This window comes from Aspergillus tubingensis, assembly GCF_013340325.1.
Source record: "Aspergillus tubingensis WU-2223L DNA, scaffold_7, whole genome shotgun sequence".
In the NCBI taxonomy this organism is placed as follows: Eukaryota; Fungi; Ascomycota; class Eurotiomycetes; order Eurotiales; family Aspergillaceae; genus Aspergillus; species Aspergillus tubingensis.
In genome coordinates, this window is record NW_023336281.1 from 2,560,775 (window position 1) to 2,584,889 (window position 24,115).

The 24,115-nt window shown below is 50.7% G+C and overlaps 7 protein-coding genes across 7 annotated transcripts; 1 reads left to right on the plus strand and 6 right to left on the minus strand.

Annotated features, from left to right (window-relative positions):
* Positions 1-904: 904 nt before the first annotated feature.
* On the minus strand, positions 905-1,729 carry AtWU_05819 (VanZ family protein; the record flags this gene model as incomplete). The annotated part of the gene is made up of 2 exons (XM_035500929.1): positions 905-1,512; positions 1,705-1,729. The coding sequence occupies 2 exons, from the start codon at positions 1,727-1,729 to the stop codon at positions 905-907; spliced, it is 633 nt and encodes a 210-aa protein (XP_035356822.1).
* An 801-nt stretch (positions 1,730-2,530) lies between these two features.
* On the plus strand, positions 2,531-6,224 carry AtWU_05820 (SAGA histone acetyltransferase complex subunit SPT7; the record flags this gene model as incomplete). The annotated part of the gene is made up of 4 exons (XM_035500930.1): positions 2,531-3,608; positions 3,671-4,809; positions 4,857-5,542; positions 5,600-6,224. The coding sequence occupies 4 exons, from the start codon at positions 2,531-2,533 to the stop codon at positions 6,222-6,224; spliced, it is 3,528 nt and encodes a 1,175-aa protein (XP_035356823.1).
* Positions 6,225-8,252: 2,028 nt separating this feature from the next.
* On the minus strand, positions 8,253-11,220 carry AtWU_05821 (putative eukaryotic translation initiation factor eIF-2C4; the record flags this gene model as incomplete). The annotated part of the gene is made up of 6 exons (XM_035500931.1): positions 8,253-8,449; positions 8,509-10,345; positions 10,401-10,549; positions 10,603-10,805; positions 10,856-10,968; positions 11,017-11,220. The coding sequence occupies 6 exons, from the start codon at positions 11,218-11,220 to the stop codon at positions 8,253-8,255; spliced, it is 2,703 nt and encodes a 900-aa protein (XP_035356824.1).
* Positions 11,221-13,944: 2,724 nt separating this feature from the next.
* On the minus strand, positions 13,945-16,216 carry AtWU_05822 (anion exchange family protein; the record flags this gene model as incomplete). Its single annotated transcript, XM_035500932.1, has 5 exons — positions 13,945-14,834; positions 14,887-15,383; positions 15,435-15,522; positions 15,595-15,743; positions 15,813-16,216. The coding sequence occupies 5 exons, from the start codon at positions 16,214-16,216 to the stop codon at positions 13,945-13,947; spliced, it is 2,028 nt and encodes a 675-aa protein (XP_035356825.1).
* A 782-nt stretch (positions 16,217-16,998) lies between these two features.
* Positions 16,999-19,285, minus strand: bbp (putative zinc knuckle transcription factor/splicing factor MSL5/ZFM1; the record flags this gene model as incomplete). The annotated part of the gene is made up of 8 exons (XM_035500933.1): positions 16,999-17,040; positions 17,095-17,613; positions 17,672-17,877; positions 17,925-18,033; positions 18,086-18,309; positions 18,565-18,782; positions 18,846-19,059; positions 19,120-19,285. The coding sequence occupies 8 exons, from the start codon at positions 19,283-19,285 to the stop codon at positions 16,999-17,001; spliced, it is 1,698 nt and encodes a 565-aa protein (XP_035356826.1).
* A 300-nt stretch (positions 19,286-19,585) lies between these two features.
* AtWU_05824 (glutathione S-transferase family protein) lies at positions 19,586-20,450 on the minus strand (the record flags this gene model as incomplete). The annotated part of the gene is made up of 3 exons (XM_035500934.1): positions 19,586-20,204; positions 20,265-20,318; positions 20,371-20,450. 3 exons carry the CDS (start codon positions 20,448-20,450, stop codon positions 19,586-19,588), a joined length of 753 nt encoding a protein of 250 aa, XP_035356827.1.
* A 1,005-nt stretch (positions 20,451-21,455) lies between these two features.
* AtWU_05825 (ferric reductase family protein) lies at positions 21,456-23,396 on the minus strand (the record flags this gene model as incomplete). The annotated part of the gene is made up of 4 exons (XM_035500935.1): positions 21,456-22,328; positions 22,382-22,567; positions 22,618-22,679; positions 22,736-23,396. 4 exons carry the CDS (start codon positions 23,394-23,396, stop codon positions 21,456-21,458), a joined length of 1,782 nt encoding a protein of 593 aa, XP_035356828.1.
* Positions 23,397-24,115: the final 719 nt, after the last annotated feature.

Genomic DNA, 24,115 nt, shown 5'->3' on the forward strand with positions numbered 1-24,115 from the left:
ATTATCTCTCTTCAGCTTTCATTCTGTTTTCCCCCCTAGCATTAGAACTGGTGTACCATACTGGACTTGTGGATCTGCCTGGAAATGAATAACGATGCATCTGTTCATACGCGTGCCCTGAAAGGTCCTCTCTTACACACCCTACCAGAATACTACCTATCACCTGATCAATCAACCACTCAATATAAAGCAAAGCGTTCTTATACTATTAAACGGGAAACAAACTCCCCCCTCCTCATCTCTGTTATCCTATGTACATCATAATTCCCACGGAGGGGTTTATAGAGCTAAAACCAGAACCAGAACCAGGAGGCGTAAGAATAGAGATAGCTAGATAGTTAGGGTTCGTAGAGGAGAGACGCAGAAGATATAGAGAGAGAAAAAGAAGAAAAGAAAAGAAAACCACAAAACAGGATGTAAAGGATCAACTCAAAACGCCGGTAGATAACGGGTCGGGTCATGACACGGTCGTAGCGAGAGCAGCAGCAGTAGTAGCAGTTGTGAATAGATAGATAGGTATGGTAACTTTTTTCCTTTTCCTTTCGTTTCGTTTCGTTGCCTTTCTTTTCTGCGTAGCGTAGTATAGCAATCGTCGAAGCGGGCGGGGTACAAATAGTCTTCCCTATCATGTGGAGGATGGGTTGGGATTATATCGGGGTGTCGCGGAGGGGCGATTGGCAGATAGAGAGTGTATGGTAAGCGTGGTAGAGAGCGACAGGTGGTGGTGGTGAGCGCATCAACGCCATGTAAGCGTATACGTCGCGATTATATGGTGGGCAGCGATGTCATTCTGCTGGGTGAAGCGGACTTCACGGTCCAAGAGACGTGCAAAGCATAATGAGATATAGGTAGCTAGCGAGAAGGCGCAAGAGCCAGAGATCTAGCTAGCTAGCTAGAATGCGACTTAATCACTCCGCTTCTTCCCATCTTCTGCGGGCGACGTTCTCTTGGAGGTATCAACGGCCAAATCTCCAGACTCGTCCTCCTCGTCCCAATTATCGACAGCATTCTCATCCCAGTTATCTACCTCCTGCTCTAGGCTCATAACACCTGTCTCCTGGGGTCCAAGACCCTCCTCCTCGTCGCTGTGGTGGCCCGTCACTCCGAGCTCGACATCGTTCTCTGTGCCGTCGCCGCCCAGGGAGCCGAAGCGCGCCTTGCGTCGCCGGTCGAGCATGCGCCGGTGGTACCAGCCGCAAAGGCCGACGGCGCCGAGACTGCCGACGATGTTGGCGAGAAGGTCGAAGGCATCGAAGGACCTGCCGTTGGGGAGGAGACCTTGGATGATTTCGGAGCCGATGCCGAGGACGAGAGTGCAGACGATGAGAGTTAGGTGGAGGGTGCGACGACGGGTGGTGTCGAAGATCCAGTAGAAGACGAGGGAGAGGAGGAAGAAGGTGACGACATGGAGGAACTTGTCATTGGGTTGGAGTTGGGACGGAAGAGTGGATGATGTGCTGTGCGGGAGGAGACCGATGTAGGCGGCGAGGATGAGGAGGAAAAGAAAGGCGCCTGGTGAGAGTGTTGTTAGTGGTATATGTTATGGTGGTATTTTGGTATTAGTTGGTGTGGTGTGGGAAGCTGGTGAAGCTCTTGATGTAATCGGATGATTAGGTATCATGGAGCTTCACTTTTGGCTTCGGAAGAGGTGGAAACGGGTGGGAAGAGCTCAATGGATGGGGAAGATCGGGGGAAAAGACATACCCGCGAAAGGGTATCGGATTCGCATGATGGGCGATCTGGAAGGAGATGGTTACGGGGAGGGAGTGTAGAGAGAGGAGGGCGTAGAGAGAGAAAAGAAAAGGCCGGAAGAGGGAAAGACTGGATGATGAAGCGATGAAGATGATGGCATGTCATGTGGTTTAGTTACTTTACGATACAGACAGACAGACAGCCAGAGACGGCGCAGCCTCAGGCTGAAACTGGGTTTATTGTGGTTGAAACATCCTCGGGAAACTCCCTGCCATTCCTTCTTCTTTTCTTGTCCCCATCGAGGCTGAGTGTTGCTTGTTCCCCCGTTCCAAGTTCAATTCATTGACGGGTTATTGCTCGCCTTGTTTGATTTTATTCTATTTTTTAATATTAATGCGGATTCACTTTTTGTCGGCTCATTTCTTTTTGTCATAGTGTTATTCTGTCTCATTATTATTACTATATCTTCCCTTCACAACTACTACTAGTTACTCTGTTAGTTGCTTTGCTTTGCTGCTGCTGCTACTGCTGGAGTCAACGAATTGCGCGGTTGGTCTGAAGCTGCGGTCGCCGTTCCGCCTTCACGCAACCAACTTCATCTCATCCGTTCGCGCAGAGAACCTTATAAAGAAGCCCTCCAGTCCCCCATCAAATCCCCCACTATTTCATCACTTGGGGTCTCCAAATCATCGTCCCTCATTTCTTGACCCCTGTACCCTAATGTATATGTCTTTTTCAGCGTCTCAAAAGACCCCCTTGTACCCTAGCTGGAACTGATCCGAACCGTGGAGAAACGAGCCCCCCTCGCCCGCCCCAGAACCGGGGTCTTGGAGCGAGCATGTCGCTCGGACACCACCACGCCTGGCTCCCCCCAGGTCATCTGCGCCCGCCGGATGATTTCCATGATGCGCGGTCTGTCAATGGCTATCCCAAATCTTTTTCCGGTTCGCGAACCCCCCAGATGCGCGCTTCGGCCGACGCCGACGGGTCTCACGCGGGCGGTCTGATATCAGATGCCGATATTGCAGGCGACGAGGACCCGCGCATCGCCATGTTCCGGGATCTGTACAAACGCAGTGAGGCGCAAATAAATTCTCTCTTTGCCAACCAGAAAGCTGCCGAAGATGCCCGCCCTGCGAACGATTCCGACGAGTCCCAACCCGAGAGCCAACGCGCCGACGAACCCGCTCCTCCCCCGGCGCCCCCCAAGAAGCCCGCCAGGAAGTTAGATGACGATGACTACGATGAGTATGACGACGAAGATGACGCTGAGGATACTGAAGCCGCATCTCCTCCCAAGCCCAAGTCTCTCGCTGCCTCTCAGCTACCTAGTAGCTTCCCATCGCCCAGCCGACCGCCCAGCGGCTCCGTGTCGGTCGGGCCCGATGCGCAGAAGGAGGCCAAGAAGGAGACTTTGGAGGATATCCGCAAGAAGCTAGAGGAAGATAAGAAGGCGACCGAGGAAGCTGCTAGGAGAAGTTTCCACACACTCTTTTATACTTTAGAGAATGATAGAGATGCCATGTTGGACCAGCAGCGGCTAGAAGAGTCGGAGCGACAGGTAGAAGCGGAAATGTCGGGTCAGGCGAATGCGGGCAACAATGCGAACCCAACCTCCAATGGATATGGGTCGCTGAGTAGCGCGAACCTGGGCGCCTCGAGCCTGACCCTCAAGAACCTGATCGCAAGAATTGACATGAAGCGGAGTTTGGTCCAAGCATCTGACGCGGAACTCCGAAGCCTGATGAGCGAGGTTCGTAAGAACCGTAGTAAGTGGGCTAGTGAGGACAAGATTGGCCAAGAAGAGCTGTATGAAGCTGCAGAGAAAGTGCTTAGTGAGCTCAAGGCGATGACTGAGCATTCAAGCGCCTTCTTGACTCGGGTGAATAAGCGCGATGCGCCTGACTACTATACAAGTAAGATACTCTGACGGACGAAGAACCACGCCGTGTGTCTCGTTGCTGACTCCCTGCGCTAGTTATCAAACATCCGATGGATCTAGGAACCATGACGAAGAAGCTGAAAGCGCTGCAATACAAGTCGAAGCAGGAATTTGTCGATGACATTAATTTAATATGGTCGAATTGCTTCAAATACAACACCAACCCAGAACACTTCTTGCGCAAGCATGCTTTATACATGAAAAAGGAGACGGAGAAGCTCGTCCCTCTGATACCAGACATCGTCATCCGAGACCGCGCCGAGGTCGAAGCAGAAGAGCGCCGACTGCAGATGGCCGAAATGGACGGCGCTGAAGAGAGTGACGACGAACCGATCATGTCGTCCCGTGGTCGCAAGGCCCCCGGCAAATCATCATCGAAGAAAGGCACTGCGCCTGTTCGAAATACTCCCAGCGGATCGGAGCCTCCTGGTCAGAGCTCTCAGCCTCCGGGGCCGGTCCGTTCGGATTCTGATGTTGTGATGGAGGGGACTCAGAACGGGCTTGTAACGCCGCCGCCTGGCACACAAACGCCATCTGACCCTGCGGGCGTCAGCTCTGGTGTACCTGGAAGCCAAGGTGATGCTATGGACATTGATGGGTTAGTCCCGACAAGCACCGCGCTGAGCGCATTGCCTGCGTCTGGTGTGGATTCCGAAGATCCCGAATACAAAGTATGGAAACAGGTGACGAAGAAGGATCGCGCCCTCATTGCCGCAGAGAGGCATCGTCTCTTCAAAGGTGACAAGCTCAACTCCGATGAGCCAGCATTGCTCCGTACTAAAGCGGGCATGCGGCGGTGGATCAGAAACCAAAAGCATAATCTTGCAGAGAACGACAAGGCGCGCGAGTCAACAGGACAAGGCATGGAACCTGGCGCCGCGGGTGAAACGCTCGCAGAAGGTATTGAAGTGGATGAGGATCGAGTGATCCCCGACTATTACGATGTCATGTCAGGGGTTCCCGATCTACCCTCTCAGCTACTCTGGAAGGAAGACTCAGACGGCAACATTGTGGATGCGTCCGAAGAGTTTTTGAGGATCCTCCCGCAAGGCTCATTCACTCAACCAGATAGTAAGCTGGCCCGGAAAATGGATGCAAACATGCGCCAAATGCAGGAAACGCGAAAGGTCTGCTCGAAGATCGGCATCGTCAAGCAGATGCAACTGCAGTCTCAGGTAAGCGATCTCTCGAATCATAATTTCCCTTGTCTAACCCTCCAAAGATGTACCAGAATCAGTTCCAGAAATACCAGCCGGAACCCTTCGTCGAGCAGGATGTGTCACCACATGTGATGAATGACGGGGGTCCGGTCATTGCTCCTTGGGTTTGCAAAGCGGCCTTGCAGCGTTCCGTGGCGAAGATCTTCTACCACACTGGCTTTGAGGAGTATCAGCCTTCGGCCCTGGATGCAGTGACTGATATTGCCTCCGACTTCTTCCAGAAGATCGGCGAAACCCTGAAGTCGTACATGGAATCCCCTAAAGTCCCGACTACCGACGCGACCGAGGCGACGGGTACAGCTCAGTGGAAGCGAGCGTACACGGAGCCGGAGATCGTACTACACACTCTCTCATCTGTTGGCATCGATGTAGAGTCTTTGGAGTCGTACATTAAGGACGATGTGGAGCGGCTCGGGACGAAGCTTTCGACAGCTCATGACCGGCTGCGCTCGCTACTGTCCGAGCTCCTGCGACCTGCGCTTGCAGATGGCGGGGAGGATGGCTCCAACGCATTCCACGATGGCAGTGAACAGTTCATCGGCGGTGACTTTGCAGAAGATATTGATGAGGACTTCTTCGGGTTTAAGGAATTGGGGCTGGACAAGGAGTTTGGTCTGGCCACACTCAGCGTGCCACTTCATCTCTTGCAGAACAGGATGTACAACGCTGCGCAGGCACAGAACACCAGGTATGTTTCTCATATTGTATCGACTATTGCTTGCTTGATACTAATGGGTTTTTGCAGTGCTGCCCAAGCCGTCACTCTCTTCCCTCCGCCCGCTCCCTACCCTCGCATCACCAATGACTCTCTCGCTTTGCAAATTGGGTTGGTTCAAGAATTCTTCAGCTCTAAGCTCCAAGCAAACAACAATGAGCCTTTGGTCGAAGATCTTGAACTACCACCGAAACAACGACCCATGGCCGCGCGACCTCGTCTGCCCGCGTCTGGCAAGATCCCGCCACCTTCCGCTCCTTCAGGCGTGACCACCAGTCCCCAGAAGCGACCCCTCCCACCCTCCGCATCGGGGCAGTCGGGCGCTAAGTCTGGGACGGCGGAGCCGAGTAAAAAGAAACTCAAGAAGAATGGGCCTAGCCTGGGCGCTCCCGACGCGACAGCTGAAGGAGACGATGCCGCCGCCGCTGGAGTAGATGGCACCAAGCCGTCGAACGGATCGTTGTTTACGGCCGCTTCAGCGGACGAGCCCTCTGCCCAGGATGCAACTATCAAGGGCGAGATGGAAAATTCGACCGCGCCAGAAGGGACTGGTGCTGAGCATCAAGCCCCAGCTGGGACCTCAAACGATGACCAGAACCCTAACCACGACAGCGCTGCTGCCCTACCAAACGGAACGGCAGATGAAGCGTCATGATATGATCTGTCCTACTCATTCCCCCACACTGTACTACCTCACTATACCATGATTATTCCCCTCTACCTCTTCTACCACTTTTATTATTTCCTTTTTCCTTTCGTCTATGTCTTCTTTGCAGTATATTATATCGTCCACCACTTATGTCTTATCTACCTTTTTTACCCACTTTTGTTACTTCTTCTTCCATCTCACTTGTTTTCTCATTCTCTTTCATCGCCTGTTTTCACTCTTGGATGATATATAGTGTGCGATATGTGGCGTCGCGCTCTTTCTTTCCAGCTGCCTGCCTTTACCCGAGCCCACGTTTGAGTTCGAGTTCGACTTCGAGTTCGAGCCCCCTCTTGTCCTATCTAATCCCAGCATTACCAGTGTGCGACAAGAGAACGGAACTACAAGGGGAAACCACACAAAAAACCAGATAAATGAGATACACAAATACAAACGATGCATCCTTGTTCAATTTACTTGCCTTGTATACCGTAACACAAGATAATGCATAGCTGTTCAACGTAGATAGAACATAAGAACAGGGATTAATGATTTCCTTCCATTACGATCTGGGCTGCATCTGCATCTGCCTTATTTTTCTTGGCTTGGCTTGTGCATTGCTGATTGTTCTAGACTAGGCGGGAAGTAACTCTTCATCTGTCATATTTTTGGTTTTTAGATCTCACAAACAAACGCTCATCTGGTACTACCGTGTAACTTCACCCATTAAGACGGTAAGTAACTAGCAGGGTAACACAAACACAAGACGAACAGACAGGCACCACCTAGATATCTACCTCCGAGATGCAGCAGCAGCAGCAGCATGCACGCATGCATACATGGCATGATAATCCATCCATCTATCTATCCTAACACATCCCAACTGTATCCGAATATACTATCTATTATCCTATTCCTAGCCCCTGCTCAGCTTAGATCTATCAACTACAAACAACATCCAACCACATAACTCCAACAAGTTGAAACAAACAAAACAACTACCTCATCGTTTTGTGACCGTAGACCCTAACTATTGTGCAACATCCCCACATTCCCCACTATCTCATCCCATCTCATCCCAACAATGCAGGGAAGGCAGGCAGGACCTAAACCAACTTACCAAACTCGAAAAGTACTCCGAAGCTTAAACCATCCTAGCCCTCTATAGTAGGTACTAATACACTTCATATAGAACAGGATTTATTATGTTCAAAATTCATTGCCACGCAAATGCCCCCCCATCTACATCCTATCTCACAACATCTTATCTTATAACTTCATCCGTCTATCCTTTACCCATACTTTCTTTGATCATTACAGGTAATGATGGTGTTAGCATGAATAATATCGAGAATTAAAGTAGAAAATATAGGGCCAGCTCTTACTACTTTACTGGTGCAGTATAGATACGTAGATAGGTAGGTAGATAGCTACCCCTCAATCCTCCGAATAGTAGTAGTAGCCTTACTCTGCTATACTCGACGCTCCTGGCTGGGTGGTTTAGTATGATGGTTCAGATTTGCATCTTATTATATGTGAACTACATCACCTTAGATTCGTTCTACTTGGTTTGTGGTGGTTCAAAGTTTGGGGCGCGCTCTCTGTTGGGCTTTGTACGATCTCTCCATCTTGGCTTAGGTTTGGCGCACCCGCTTGTTGGCTTAACCTGACCTATACTGTCTGGCTCGTCCGTGACCGACCTAGTCTGATGAATCTTTTAATACTCAGAGATGATCTACTAATTGTCCTACTGGCTACGAGCTCTTGTGCACAACTGGTAAAGCAATAAACTTAATTAAAACTCAAGGACTATGGTACGGTACGCCAATGCTCTGGCCTGCAATCCCTATCGACCTAAACCGTCCTACCATCAAGGCTGGTCAGTTAGAGTCAAAGAGTTTGCTACCTGAACTTCAGTGTTGAGCCGATGCAATCCGAGTACGACAATAGCAAGCAGATCAGACGATGTACCGGACATCGCTGTGTAAAATACTAATGGAAAAAAGCAACCAATATCTCCACCACGCCAACTTCTGTCTAGATGTACCACATCTGCCAGGGCAGTCTGTTCCTCCGGTTGATGATTGGCAGTAGCTTAGGGTCAACTGGCCTGTTCTTAGGCTTGGGATTCGTAAGCTTGATCGTGTTACCGCTCTGTGGGCCAGAGCTGGCCGGAACATCCTCGTGGCTGCGGGCACGACTAGCGATAAGGTGCGCATAGTAAATGGCAGGGTCTAATGTTTCATATATGTTAGCACTATAAACCTCACAGAATGGAAGCAAGGCAACTTACACAAGGAGACCGAAGTCGTAGACCGGATGTACTGGTAACAATGATCATAAATCATGTTCTGAAGCTCATGGGGTTTGTGCTTTATCTGGTCGAGGATAACATGATAATGAACGGGCCGCGAAGTTCCCTGCAGAGCAATATGCGAATAGAGAAGGAAATCCCAGTCATGTGGAGAGGTCACATCTTTCTCAATCAGAATACCGGGCAGTGGGTTGCCGTTCTTGTCAGCAGCATTGCGATCGGCCGGCTTTGGGAATGCTCGCAAATGGTGACGCTTGTTAGCAACCACCACAGTGATCTTACCATCCCACTGATTCATGTTATGCTGAGTAATGACGCTCTTGATATTTATGACCTCTTGATTGAGTACGTGCTCGAACTGACCGGAAGAAACACCATCACGGAAGTAGTAAACGTACTTGGGCGCGCGTCCCTGTCCGATAGTGGTTATCCATTCACGAACAAGAGGGGCGAGCATAAACTCCATACTGGTCCGCGAGATGATCTCTATACGATCCATGTTTGCTTCGCAAGCACCGAAGTAGCTGCTACCATAGGGATCCTTGGACACGGAAACTGCCGCCATTGAGGGTGACCAGACACCCATGGGAGGATGAGTCACGTCAGCGCCGATAATCATTGAGCCTGGACGCAAGGTCGCTCCTTGCACCTTTGACACTGCACGACTAGTGACTCCTCCAAGCTTAGCGTTCACCTTCATGAGGACATTGGAAACATATTGGGGATTACCCCTGTTGACATGACCTGCCTGCAGGACTTGGGAAGGCACACCCCAGCGGCAGTCACACGACTTCTTAATCCGCGTATAAGTGAAGGAATTTTTATCCGGGACGATGACAAGAAGCAACTGAGGGTCCTCTTGATTTGCCTTTCCGGCACCCTCATACAGCTTTTTGATCGCTTCACCAATGTCTTCTTTGAGCTCGATGATCACAGGACGGCGGGTAATTGTGCCTCCATGTCCAGCATAGGTCTTCATAAAGTTGTCGGCGAACCTGACTACCTGGTCGTTACTGATAACGTTGCGTCTTCCAGGGAAATAGCCAATCCCCCATGTTTGAAGGGGCTGTGGGTTTGCTGTGTAGAACTTCTTTCCGCGGAGATCCCAGCGGCCACTAACACCAGGCTCGATGCGCTGGTTGTTGCCGAACATGACGGCGGGACTTGGTAGAAGCCGAGCCTTGGTCTTCATCATGGTATTGCTGATCTTAAGCCCAAAGTTGTTAAGGACAGGGTCTTGGTCGTGGGCAAGTGTTCTCTTAGAAGTGAGAATTGTCTCGAGCCTCTCTGACGGACGAGACGCCGCATATTTGATCATTTGAGCTGTCTGGGTTTCATTCAACTTAAAAGGAAAGCGCTGGAGACCCTGGATGGTCAAGACCTCCATAGGGTAGACCACATCTTTCTTGGTCATCTCTACCATGGGAAGTGCCCAGTCGTTGAGGGTCAGGTCGTACTTGCGCTTGAAGTACTGCTCGACGCTCATCCGGTCAATCTTTCCGGTAGCCTTGTCCTTTATGTCAACCATGTACTGGCGTGCGTTGCCGTTAATAAGCCCCTTGACAGTGAACCGGACTCCCAGGACTGGGCATCCTCCGTAGAATGGAGCCACAACCAGCTTTCGGAGCCGCCTACTGACTTCTTGGAAAAGCTCCGACTCGGTAACTCCGCCATATCCATCCGGCTTGGGCCTAAGGAGATGGCATAGATGCTGATGGTCTCTGGCGTCACAAATCTCCAGTGCCGCGCCAGTCAGGCTAATACGGGCCCAAAAGCATGTATTGGAGACGTCGACATTGACAATAAGTCTACCGCCCTGGGATAACAGTTAGATCAAAGACCGGGGTAAGGTAGGATAAGGGCAATCTCACGATGGCAGGCCGAATGGATTGATACATTCCCTTAAGAGCAATGACGCCCCCGCCCAGCTCCCCCTTCCCTCCATTTTCATCGAAAAAGGAACGTTTGATGGCCAGAAGCCGTGAGCTGGGATGTTCTCTAAGAACATGGTCAAGGAAATCTGGGGATTGTCAGTTGGTCTCTAATAACATCAGGAAAAGAGTGAGTACTTACTCATCGCCTCCAGCACTCCATCGTCGAAGGACGCCTGACCGGAGAGCCAAGCATTCAACACGGCCAGGTTGACTGTCCTTGTGTGCCGGACAAGCAGACGGAAGGTATTCTTGTCCTTCTCTATGCCTTTCCGCACGGGCCGACCCTCTTCGACGTCAAGATTGATTTCCTCATTGAATTCGGTTTTGTAGAGGTTCATCGACCTGGTTGTACCATAAGCAGTGCCCTGTGAGATACTCGGTGGTCTACCTACCATGCAAGCTTCGAGCCATCATAGACGATGCTCTTCAAAGCCGCCCTTCGAGCCCTGGAATTCCACACCTTCTTATTGACAATGAACTTCTCCAGTCCGGTGCCGATGTGAACCTATAAAGGTTAGCAATAGAGAAGTGATTCATCTGGGCCGCAACCTACATCGTACTGATAAACGGTTCGGCTAGGGAACTTCGTAATGGGGTAGGCATTGAGCGAAAGCTCGACTTCTTTTCCGGTTGTATTGAAACCTGGACGGGGGACAGTCTCCACTGGTACAGAGTACTTTTGGAACTCCTCATCAGTACGAATTCTCAAGTGACGGAGACCCCCTGGGAGTTTATTGATGGCTTCAATATTGTCCATGATGAACAAAGATGTAATGCAAGATAGTTGCTTTGAAAGGATAAAAACGAAAAGGAAAAGCGATAAACGAGAATGGTTTGCGAAGGAAGCACACGGGTGGATAGGAAAGTAGAATAGGGTGATGGAGAAGGAAGAAGAAGAAACCCTGGGAGAGAAATCAAGGGGATATTTATATTCCTGTCGAGAAACGGACATTCCCACATATTGTGAAGCAATAGAGCCAGTGAAATAGGAATATGGAAGTCAACTTCCTACATGAAAGGAATGGTGGAAAGGTGAATCCCGGCATGATAATGGCAGCAGGAGGCGTTTGCCCAATGAAATGGGGTGAATAGGCGACGTCCTGCAGGTGATAGCCTTCAAAGTAGGTTGTACAGAGTAAAAAAGACCGGCAAGTCCCTTCAGATTTGGAAGCAGGGGAGAAGGTAATGGGTCGGAGGGAGGGAATATCCCGGAGATTCCCAGCCCGTATAAAGAAGGACGGTGAAAAGACCAAGGGAATACGCCGTACGACGCGGCCCGACGGCGGTGACAGGAACGCCAGTGCATTACACCACATGATGCATATTGAACGAATCGAGGGAATGCAAACAGAGGCCTGAACTTACCAAGTGGTTAATCGCAAACGCAGACATTGGCAAGTCCACGTTCTTACACATGTCGGTTTTCAATCTCGGCCGGTCCAACGCCGGGTCCGAAAGTGGAACATTTTTGCTCGCCTGCATGGCTGCGACAACGCCGAGATATTTTTGTTGTTTATTGAATTTTTTGGGTTTTTAGGCTGTGTGTGATGATGGTCAACGATCAGAGGACGCAGCAGAAGGGAGGAGCGCTCAAGAGAAGAGGAGTAGGTTGGGGAGGAAGAAGGAAGAAGAGGAAGAGAGAAGAGGCCTTTTATACCTTGACGCCCACGAAAAGGACTAAGTCAGATAAGAGAAGATGAAGTCAAATGTGAGGATACAGAGAAAGGTAGAAGGATGAGAAGATAGGGAAGAAACAGAAAGAGAGAGCGGAAACACGTCGATGGCGAGTTGGAGGAGCAACAACGCGTGTTAAGATCTAGATGAGGAAGGAGCGAGGCAGAGGAGAGCAGCGTGGGATTGATCGCGCCTTCCTTGTTTGTCATGTTTACAAACTGAGGCCTGAGTTGATGGAGAACCGACAGTGAGGTCAATCTGGATGGCTTCAGATTGCTCAGACGATCTACGCTGTGTCTACTTTACGGAGATTGCGCGGAATTGCGCACAATATCAGATCGAATGTGAAACGGAAGAGGGTGTCGCAACAGTTGAATTGCTATAAATTGGAACGAAGACTGGTCAGAGGTGATATTTCTCTTTCAGTTGATACCAGCGCCTGGTGGGCTTTCTTTCGATTCGCTTCAAACCATGCCATTGAAACGCAAGCTAACGAATTTAGAGAGTTCAGATAAAATGACAATCCTTGATCCTCCATATCAAATTAGACATTTAAAGGTTACGCACTCAGCACCACTTTATCATGGATAACGAGCGAGACGCCACGAGCAGGAACGGGAGATCGGGAGATCTAATAACAATACCAATGGATGAACGCAAATATACACTATTGCTGTAGTGGTGGAACAGAAGTTATAAATGGCCAAGAATGTACCGAGGAACATAATAAGCAAGAAAGAAGATGGCTGAATCAACACATTCCTCATTACACAGTTGACTGCCATAAATCTTCGGAGACATTATTCTTGGCTGTCCTGCAAATGTACTTCATGTACAGAATCACACCATCAGGATGGCCCATTCTTCAATCAAGATGAGAGACCCCGCCAAATCATACGCCTCAAATACCATTAAACAGTCCTCACCCGCCAAATAATACCCTAAGAAGAATCCTCCCAGAACGCAGATCATCTATCAAGACGCTAGAAGCATTCGACTTGACCCTCAACATCTGCTCTACCAGACGAGAAAAGAGCCCCTCGCACTACTTAATAGTGCCAGATACGCTACTCCACAATACAACACCATGGCACAGCATGGACAAATAACCCTTCCCCGGAGACTAGCTAGCATAATTCCGAAGCGACCAAACAAAAAGGGCCTATCAACCTAGCCATATATAAGCCTTGGTTTCTGATCTAGAACAAGCTCAGTTAGATTATCTGACCAACCTACAATGACACGCATGGCATAGCTTCCGGGCCACGACTAGACTCTAGGAAGAGAGAGCTAGCCCAAATAGGCGAATTTGACCTTCTATCAAGTTGACTGTCGCTTATTTCGCTCATCATATGTCTACTAAGCATCGGTCGACTATAAAGCACATGTAGGTAGGTAATACAGCGCGCAGATACTACTTCTGAAGAGGGCTCTATGCGGGAGTGTGTCCATAGTAAGTTGATATCATATGATGAATACTTCAAGGTAACATTCCACAGGCAGCTAAGTAAGTAGGTTTACACCCATTCGATGTAGATGCACGTTTCTCATGTAAGAAGAAGGGTGGGTAAAGAGGTGGAAAACGGACAATCTTACCTGGGAACAGTGACGCTTAAGAGTGGGCTTCAATCTATACCCTAGTAAGAAATCGAAAATATCAACAACCTGAAATACTGCACTTGATGCATCTTCAATTATATACTAGACTATCTATCTCTCCACTATATACCCTCAAAATCAAAACCATTATATACTTTTAGCCCATCACCTGCACTGCAGCGCTTTCCCTCATGGGGAATACATCTACTCACACCCCACCAGTCGTACTCCTCCGCCTTACACCCAACCTCTGCATCTCATACGCCTCACCTCTCTCCAAATCATCCTCAACAGCCGACTCCGACGAGCTCTCATCCCTCCGCATCATAACCCCATTACCACCACCCCCATTCTTTGAATCCCGACGATCATCATCCCGACCCGAAGCAGTAGCAGCAGCGTCACTCAGCCCATGCGTCCCACCCACGCTCTCCATAGTGAATGGACTAGCAGTTGGGGCATCCAGGATGGACAATTCCTCTTGTGTAAACCACCAGGGGAACAAGAACGAGCGGACGGGGATAAGCAGCAGGATAATAACCGGGAAACCGATGACAGCAATAGTCTGTGTGATGGCAAAAGTGGCGCCGAAGCCGATCAGCTCCAGGATGACGAACGCCCAGATGGAGAGACGGCGTTTGATGCGCTTGAGCGGGTTGGATGCTGGCGTGAGACCGCTGTCTTGAGCGAGGAAGATGAGTTTCTGGGTGATGCCGTTGCCTTGGAGAGCTTGGACGCCCATGATGAAGAAGAGGCCGGCCAGAACGGCTTGGGGGATCAGGTGCAGAACAATGAGCAGAGGGCCGGTCATGGTGCCCAGGGTCATGAGGCCTTGGGCGAAGTTGCTGACGCGTTGTTCGACGACGTGGTCGGTGACGCGGATGGCTTTGCCTTTGTTGGTGTCGTCTTCGTCGGCGACGTCGCGGGTGACGCAGAGAGCGGCCGTGTGGAAGGGTGCCTGGGGAATGAGACCGTTCGGGAAGGGGATACCCAGGAGACCGGCCACGAAGGTGGTGATTCCGAGTAGCCAGAGGTCCCAGTGGAAGCCGGCTGGCTTGCGCAGAGGAAACTCGGTTCCTTGGGCGATAAGAGACGAGACTATTCGGTCAGTTACCCACCAGAGCATTTGCGACCTTGTACGTTGACTTACCATTATGGTCAAAATAGAACAGAATCGTCAACAGCACCGCAAACGGAATAGCAAGGAACACATCGCCGACATTGATATCCCAGAAATGAACCAGCCACGGGCGCTCCTCTGTCGGGAAAAATGCCTTGCTAGTGGGCAGTCGCGCGACCTCGACATCCCTCATATGGCCGATATGAACAAACCCAGTAAAGAACACAATGGTCAAGGGCGTGCCATAATCCTCCAGAAACTTGCGAATCCACCGTTTGAAGAGACTGCTATTACCAAGCTCGCCACAGATCCAGCCGCTCATAAGCACTAGCAAGGCGACCATGATACTGAGATACGCGGAAGTCTCGCCAGCGGTCCCCCACTGCCTAGTGAGGACTTGGATACCCTTCTGGAGGTAGATAAAGGCGACATAGAAACCGAAGATATCGCACGAGAAACGGGTGACATAGGTGAGACCATTACAGGCATTGGTAATGGCAAGCAGCCAATGCATGATCAACGACCATCTACAACATCAGCACACGAGCTGTCAGAATAAGAACCGCAAGAAGACTCACATCCCAATCCAGCACATAAATGCCAAATAATTCGTCCCTCGTGGCGAAATGATATCATAAACCGTGTAATTAAACACAGTAATAGGACCTAACCCACCACCAGATCAACAACAGACCAAAAACAAAAGAAGAAAGAGATCGAGATAGAAAAAGAACATACCAGTAACCCCCACAATAACCAACGGCTGAGCCGCAAAGACCGAAAACACCACCGCAGCCAACACACTCGCCAGCAAGACCTCATTAACGCCATAACTCTGGTTGGTTTTCTCAAACATATCCAACGAGAAAGCCAGCGCAGGAAGAATACTACATCACAGCACAACACAATCAGCACCACAAAAGATCCCCAGACATAAAAAGGAGGATTGAACCCACTTAGCAAAATACATATACACCGTCGCGGGCACGACGCGATAATCCCACGCATCAGTCCAATCACTCCAATAGAACGGAGCACGACGCTTAATATCCTGAATCATGCCGCGGAAGAGATGGATTTTGTACCATTTCTCTTCTCCTTCTTCTCTCGCCCCAGCATTACCAATCCCACTCCCCGTGGAAGACTGATACCTAGTATGTTGTTCATGATGGCTGTTGTGTGTACTGTGCTGAGAGCGAATACTGCTCGTCGTCGTCGTCGTCGCCGGGCGGAGATGTTGCGATTGCGACTGCCACGGCCGGCGCGAATGCGAAGATGACGGTGGGAGGGTATCTCCTCCCCCTCCTCCTCCGCTGCCGCCGCTGTGGGAGCCTGAGGTGGAGGCAGATGGAGCCTGCATGGTTCTATTAAGAACTCGGCTATCCCTCAATATACTACAAGATAACAATAATAATGAGAGTAAGTATACGTAAAGAGCCTAGTAAGCTCTCTCTCACAGCTGCCCCGGGCGGGAGAGGGAAAGAAAAAAGTCTCTCAGCCGGAATCTTAACTGGTTAACTTGATCCGGGGAAAGTTAGGTTCGAGGAATGAGAAGAAGGGAAAAAGTGTGGAGAAACGGCCGGCTAGTTAGTACTGGCTAAGCTAGCTGGCTAGCTAGACTGGAGTTCCGGCAGCGAGTCACGGCGACGGTTGCGGAAAGCTCACGAGGATTGTGCTTCTAGAAAGGCGAAGTGGAAGAAATATAATATAACCATGACTCTAGTCTAATAACAATTGGGGACACCGAGAGATAAAACTATGATGGCGGGTCTGTCTTTATCTATGCTAGTCATGTTTCTACGCGGTAGCGACCATGCTAGTTAGTGCCTAACGTCATTGGCTTTAGCGAGCGAGCGAGCGAGCGACGTTTTTTGCCGACGGGCAGCCATGCGTACATTTTGCAGACGGATTGATGTATCCCCCTGCAAACTAAGTCTCGAATTTATCGAAAAGTGGAAGCAAACAATTACAGCAGAACGCTTGATGCTGGACTACCTAACTATTACACAGAGAGAGTTGTTGTTAAAACTATCATCGCCAGTGTCCTACGTGCACTATCAATTTACCCGGGCCGGATTCTTCTACCGGTATCCCTAGCTATCGTTTGCATCAACATTAACCACTTTTCATGTCGCATCTCCTCTAAGCGGGAGGGGGAGGCGGGGGAGGCTGGTCACTAGGCGGCTGCATCATCATGTCAGTAAGCAGTAGATTCAATGGGATAGATAGCAAACATACCGGAGGCGGGGGACCCTCGCCAGGAGGCGGAGGGGGTGGGCTGCCAGAGCCGTAGTACATCGACGGCATGCCCGGCGGCGGAGGAGGAACACTCAGACCCGGAGGAGCGCCAGGGGCACCCATGCCGGGGTACGTAGGATAAGCTCCGTATCCGTACGATGCTTGTCCGCCAGGGGGCGGCGGGGGAGCAGCCTGTTGCCAAGGAGCAGCAGCGGAGGCAGCAGCAGCTCCAGGTGCACCATAACCACCGTGAGAGCCATAGCCATAGTCGCCGCCACCGCCACCACCACCACGGCCCTGTGCAGCCCATGGAGGCGCACTGCCGTGGTCGCGGGAGCCGTAGTCGTCACGGCGGTCGCGGCCTCGTTGCTGCCAGGGAGCCACGTCACTGGGCGGAGGTCCGCGCTGCCATGGCTTCACATCGCGGTCATCATAACCTTGATCGGGGCCAGCCTCGATCCGACGAGGGACATGGCCGTCTTCGCCGGGCGCGCCACCAGACAATTCTTGCATGAGTTGCTGAGGGATGTTAGTACTATGTACTGTGTACTTGGAAAAGGAATGTGCGGGAACATACCTCCATCTCACGGTCGACAGCGTCACCGCCGCCAATGGCCCTGCGGCCGCCGAAGCCACCGTTGTTGTTGCGCCAGTCAGAGCCGCGCTGACGGTCGGGACAATCACGGGCCATGTGACCAGCGTTACCACAGACGCGACAGATGATATTGGCGGTGAAGTTGCGCTGCTCAGGACAGTCGTACTTGCGGTGTCCAATTTGACCACCTGTGTTTGTCAGCTATAATTCTAAGTAGATTATGAAGGGCACGTACAGTTCTGGCAAGCCTGGTTCTCGTCGTCACGGAGAGTACCGTTGAGTGCAGCCAGCTCTCGAAGCTGATTCCTCTTGAGCTCGTTCTGACCCTCGGGGATCGAAGCAGCCTGTGTCCATTAGTACCTGGACTTCATTGTACAACATCTTGGGAGTACATACCGTCTCAATGACATTATGCACCAGCTTCTTCGCCTTGTTAACCTTCTCCTCAGTATCCGCCATAATCAAACAGTGAAGATCTTCTTCCTGGTTGCTGGCATGAGCGGCATCAGAGCGACCCTTTCCTTCCTTGACGGAGCCTTTACCACGAATGGCAATCTTGGCACCAGACTCCGACTCCATCTTCTTCAGGGTATTACCACGAGGTCCTATGAGTAAGCCAACTTTAAAAGATAGCAAAAAGCTAAGTGTTAGTGCAAGCTGTTTTAAGTACTTTCAGGCGGGTGAGTGTGAGCAAAATGGTGCAAGTGGGAGCAAAAGAACAGGTAGAGCAAGGGTTCGCAAGAAGCGAGCTGGAGATAAACAACGCCCGGCGGCGAAGTCTTCATCAGAAGCCCGACTCGAGCACAGCAGAGTCAAGGAGTGCAGGAGAGTACAAATACAGCAATGGTTAGGAGTTAGAGGGTTAGTTATCATACTGAAGTTAATCTCTGGATAGTCATTCACAGGCACATAGACCTTCTCCTGGGTCTTAGTAGGACGTCTGTAGTCAGAAGGCGGGTGGTAGTTAGGAATAGTCTTCATCGCCTTTTCGACGAGTTTGTGGCGCTCATCCTCGAGACGCTTCCGGTAGCGGTATTCCCTAGTGTTTACACGTCTGCCAAAGTTATCGTACTGAGGAGGGGGAGAGGGAGATCTAAAACCGTTAGCATGTTTTCCAGAAGGGCGCAGCAGCCATCAACAGGAAGAAGGGACGAACCTATCCCCATCAGCCGGCACAACATCATTGATCCTCAGCTTCTGGCTAATCTCCTCAATCCGCAAATGCAGGGTATACGCTTCCAGCTGTTCATTGGTGAAATTAGCCATAATCATGGTCGGCAGACCCATGAGACCGGCGGCCTTGTTTTCCTGCGCATCGCCCCAACGGTTACGCTTCTTGCGCTTCTTGACGCCGTCGGCGGGGGGTTCAGCTAACAATAGCATTAGCAGCTGTTTAGTATTGAAGGACAGTTATAATATTATGCACTCACCTCGGACAGGGCTCCGACCACGCTTGTAGGCCGAATCACCAGCACCAGGCATAGACGCAGGCGTCGCGGTGCGACTCTCATCCTCCGGGCCCTCCTCACCTCCAAACCGTCTCCGGCCCAGAGGGATGTTATTGGACCCGGTGATTCCCTGGTTGCGCCAGGCCATGATGAACGACTATTAACCCCTGTTGTTAATGAGACCGATATACGAGCAAAAAAGAGATATTCTTTTTCTTTCTTTCTCCGCAGGATCCTTGACGACAGGACGGCGATGCGATGCGACGAGAGAAGCTGGGGAGGGAGATGTGGCAAGGCTTTTAGACCGGCACGTGGTGATGACTAAGCGAGAGCAGAACAGAACAGGAACTAACTATGCACTTTCACATCAATACTATCTCACAACTTTATCATGGCAAAATAAAAGTGTCATATATATCATCACTAACTAAAACATACTAACGAACAACTAGTGCTTAGCATCCGCCTTCATCCCCTGCTGAATCCACCCCTTCGACTCCTGCGCAATCTTCTCCGCCTTGGCCTTATCCTTCAAAACCTCCTTGATAGTATGCGGACTCGGCACATGTCTACCCTTCTCGACTCCCTCCCTCGCAGCCATGCGTTCCTCCCACGCCTTGAGATTGGGGAACTCCTCAATATCGACTCCCGCCCATCCGGCCGCAGCAACCCATCCCCAATGCGAGATATCCGCAATACTGACGTGATCACCAACAAGATACCCGGACTTGGACTTGGCGAGGTGCGCATCCAGCACGCTGTATAGCCGTCTCGTCTCGTTGATGTAGCGGTTCACGCCGTACTCGATGCGCTCGGGCGCATACCGGTGGAAGTGGTTCGCTTGGCCTTGCATGGGCCCGACACCGGCGTTCTGGAAGTAGAGCCAGCTGTTCTGTTCATAGTATTCGCGGGTGCCCTGCGGGTAGGAGATCTTGTGGTCTTTGTCGTATTGTTCCGCCAGGTAGGTGAGGATGCTGCCGGATTCGAAGAGGCGGATCTTGGATCCGTCAGTGAAGGTGTCGGTCAGGGCGGGGATGCGGCCGTTGGGGTTGATTTCGAGGAACCATCTAGATGGTGTTAGTGGTGATGGGGAGAGGTTTTGTTGAGGTATGGAGAAGGTAGCGTACGGCTCTTTCTGGGTGTTCTTGGTGATGTCGATCTTCTCGACTTTGTAAGGGAGACTGGATTATCGGTTAGTTGATTGCTAATTATCCTATGAAGATATCGGCATACCCTAGCTCCTCCAGCGCAATGGAAATCTTAATTCCATTGGGAGTCTGCGCTGTGTAGAGGGTGATGTCGGGGCGGCTCATTGTGGTAGCTGCAGCTGTAGCTGTACTATACAGAGAATAAGAAGAAAAAGTAGTAGAAGAAGGGATCCGTGAACAGAAAATTGAGTTCAAGTAAATAGGTGATGATGATGGTGATGATAATACAAAAGAAGATGCAGTGCGACGACGAAAACAACGGGCATTAAATAGGCCTCTGGATCCTACACGAACCCCGCTCATGACCGACCAGATAACTACTACACGATGAATAATGCAATTGAACAGCTACGTTAGTTAGTTAGTTCATGGGGGGTAACGGGTTAACCTTAGGAAACATGATGATGCCATTTTCGGCTGATTCATCAGTAAGCCCCACTTGAGCTTGAGGTTTGATTTCTAAGCTGCAGAAAAAGCATCCGGCTGTTTCTATCGGGGATTTTTCTTTCTTTATCGGGCGGGGATGCCGTACTAGGATTATGCCGGCTTACTGTACGGTTAATTTATTATTGGGATTGCGTGATTAGTAGTTGGCGGAATTAAGTACAGGGGTTTAGATGTCACTCTGTAGGTTCGGGTTCGTAATGTGTTGCAGTGTTGCTGATGCCGGGGTGCATACATCGATCGCTATTATGGGTGCTGTCTGCTGCCCAGTAGTCCTAATGGGTTGGAAGAAGCTGGTCAAAAACAGATTGCATCGTGTAAGCATACCATAGAATCTAGTGTTTAGGTTCAATGGCTTACAAAAAAAAAAAAAAAGTTTCCACAAATAAGCACAAAGTTATGCAAAACCTGATTGTTATGTGCAATCGCAAGCTTCAGAGCCACGCACGAAAAGGAAAAGCTATATATATATACCCTAGCTACAAAAGTATAAACCAATAGCAACCGAAAACACCGAGAGGACCCAACACACAGGTAGCCCATAGGCTATAGATGATTGAGAGACATGGCTGCCAAGCGTGGATCTGCTGAGACAGAAATGGGGGCCAAGTGAGCAGCAGCCCTCCATTGAACATTCACTTAAAGGCAGCCGGCTGTCCACCAGTCTTACCAAGTAAAACTCTCCTCGATGAAATCCACTTGCGTTTGGTCCTGTCTCTTGCGGCATACCCGTCGAACATCATCGCTCAGGCTTCCGTTTCCACATACCAGCACTCCCATCGCTCCGACCTGGTTCTCAACCTCCATGTTGATCAGCGTATCAACGTTAGGACGACCCGGGAACATTTGAACGGTGGTGCTGGGGCTCTGGATCTCCTTGGTGTTGCGCGGGCGGGTGATGAACAGCATGATCCGAAGGACTTCGCGACGGCGGTCCATCGCCAGAATGCTGGTCATCCAGGGCCGGATCCACTCGAGGTGTTCGGGGGACTGGATGATCCAGACCAGAGTAACGCGACGGGCCGCCACGGTCCCTTCGGCAAAGCCCTGGACGAGATGCCGCACGAATGGTACTTGATGTGTGATGCCGACACCGCCTGCAAAGAGCATGACCGTGCCGTAGGAGTCCATGGTGTGGATGCTGCCGTACGGGCCTTCTGCGAACGCCCGCAAGGAAATCCGTCCACTGGGAGAGTTTTGAGCACGCTTAAAAAGTTTGTCGGTGAACCCAGTGCGGCGACGAATCAGCAAGGAGACGGTCGTCTTCTGGAGACTCGCAAGGTCTTGTTGGGTCATAGGGATGCCTTTTTCGCTTGCGGGGATTTCTTCGGCTTCGCTCCACCCGACGGAGAAGGGGTGGCTCATCCAGAAACCAATGGATGGGATGTACAAGTACATGTGTTGGCCAGGCTTGAAGGTCCACGGCCGTGCCATCTTCAGGGTGATTCGCAGGGCATCGCCCGGGAGGGTCTCGACATGCGCTGTCGTGCACTCCCTTCCGCAGTTACGGTACACAATGATGAGGATTCGGGCGGCTCTCTATAACCATGGTTAATCCTGTCTCATTCTTCAGTAGGAAAATGGAGGCTTACCTCGAGAGCCCAGAGGATGATGGCGGCGAGAAGGTAGTTCTGAGACACCAAGCCATCCAAGTGTATCCACAGGAAGGCGAACGAAAGCGCAACGAACGCGATGTGGAAGTGGAGGAAGGTCTCGTAGAATGCATGGCGGATGGGGGAGGGTGAGTGCACAAGAAGAGCAGTGAAGGCGCAGCCAGCCTAACAGTCAAGTTAGACAAATTCAAGCTTGGTATTTCATAGTTGCTTACGATCAATCCACTCAGCATGAAGCTGCTCTCTCCGAAAAGCATTCCAACAAGACTCCAACCGGCTATACAATTATTAGCACATATGGACCATACTCCGACATGGGTTGCAACCGCATACCTTCCTGAGCCTCCGGGATTGCAAAAGCAAACACATGGGCGATTGCCTCCAAGACGACAATGCGAGCGAGCCAGCGGTGAATCAAATTGAAGGTGTCAAACGGCACTTGAAGCAGGGTGATCAGGGGATTGTTCCTGCCGGCCATGAGCACCACCGGGATAAGGTTCACTGTCGCCATGGTTCCGGTGCGGTTGCGGATCAGGCCCGCAACCGTGGACTCCTCGGTCCCATAGGGTACGGTGACAACGCAAAGGACGACGTTCATAACGATAATGCCCACCACGATGAAGGAGTGAAACCGACTGGGCAGCGTGCCCATATTGACGGCTCGGGAGAGTTGGAACTCGCGGTTGTGGCGTGTACGGAACAACGGGGCATAGACGATATGGTTGTGGATTTTCGCGAGCATGCTGTCGGGGCGAATGAAGTACCGCTGGTGTTCATTGTTAAAACTTGCCAGTCGCCTCATATGACTGGCAAGACGATGCCACATCTTCCAGACATAGATAAAGGCAGCCATTAGGCCCAGGACCAGCAGACTGAGACGAGCGAGGTCGTCATTGAGCATCTCATAAAACGAATGGCCCCCTCCATGACGCTTTCCGAGCTCTGCTGCAGAAGCAAGTCCGACCAGGGACGAGCAAAGAAGAAGAGAATGCATGTTTGTGTGTGAATTGAAAAATGAGAAGAGAAAAAAAAGAACGGAAAAATGTCTCGACAATCGACGTGGAGATGTACTAATAGGGGATATTTCTTGCAGGAGAGACCAGCTCTACCCAGACGGAGTTTTTTCTTCAGAAACTAATTGCAAATGAAGAAAAAAAGAAAGAAAATCCCGAGATGATCCTCGTCGATGACCCATGCAAGAGACCCAATGAGGAGTATTTGAAGTCTCTAGTTGTTGGACTGGCGTGGGGAGAGCAAGAATATCCCACGTCCAGCTGAGAGCCAGGGTTCACACCAACAAGGGTATTGTGATGGCGCTTTGTCGTGCAACGGGAAGATCACAACTTGAACAAAGACCAAGCGACAAGGCTGGTCACGGATCGAAGGGAAATACGGTAAAAAGCTTGGTGTGTCTTGATTTACAGAGAATGGACGGTCGCCTGGGAACTGGGATACTTCCGTGTGGAATCTCTCGACAGTGGCGGGCAACGGAACGGAATGTTTAGACGGAATATGAACCAGTCACACCCTTTGCTTTTTCAGCTTCAGAAAAGAAATGAAAAAGGTTCTGATAAAGAATGAACAAAAAACCGGTACCAACAGCCAACAATCGACCAACAGCGAGGCAGAAGCGAGCCAAATCGATTGGGGGGCGTGGGATAGGTACCCAAAAAGTAGTAGGGTTGGAAGGGAAAGAAGGGACTGACTATCCTG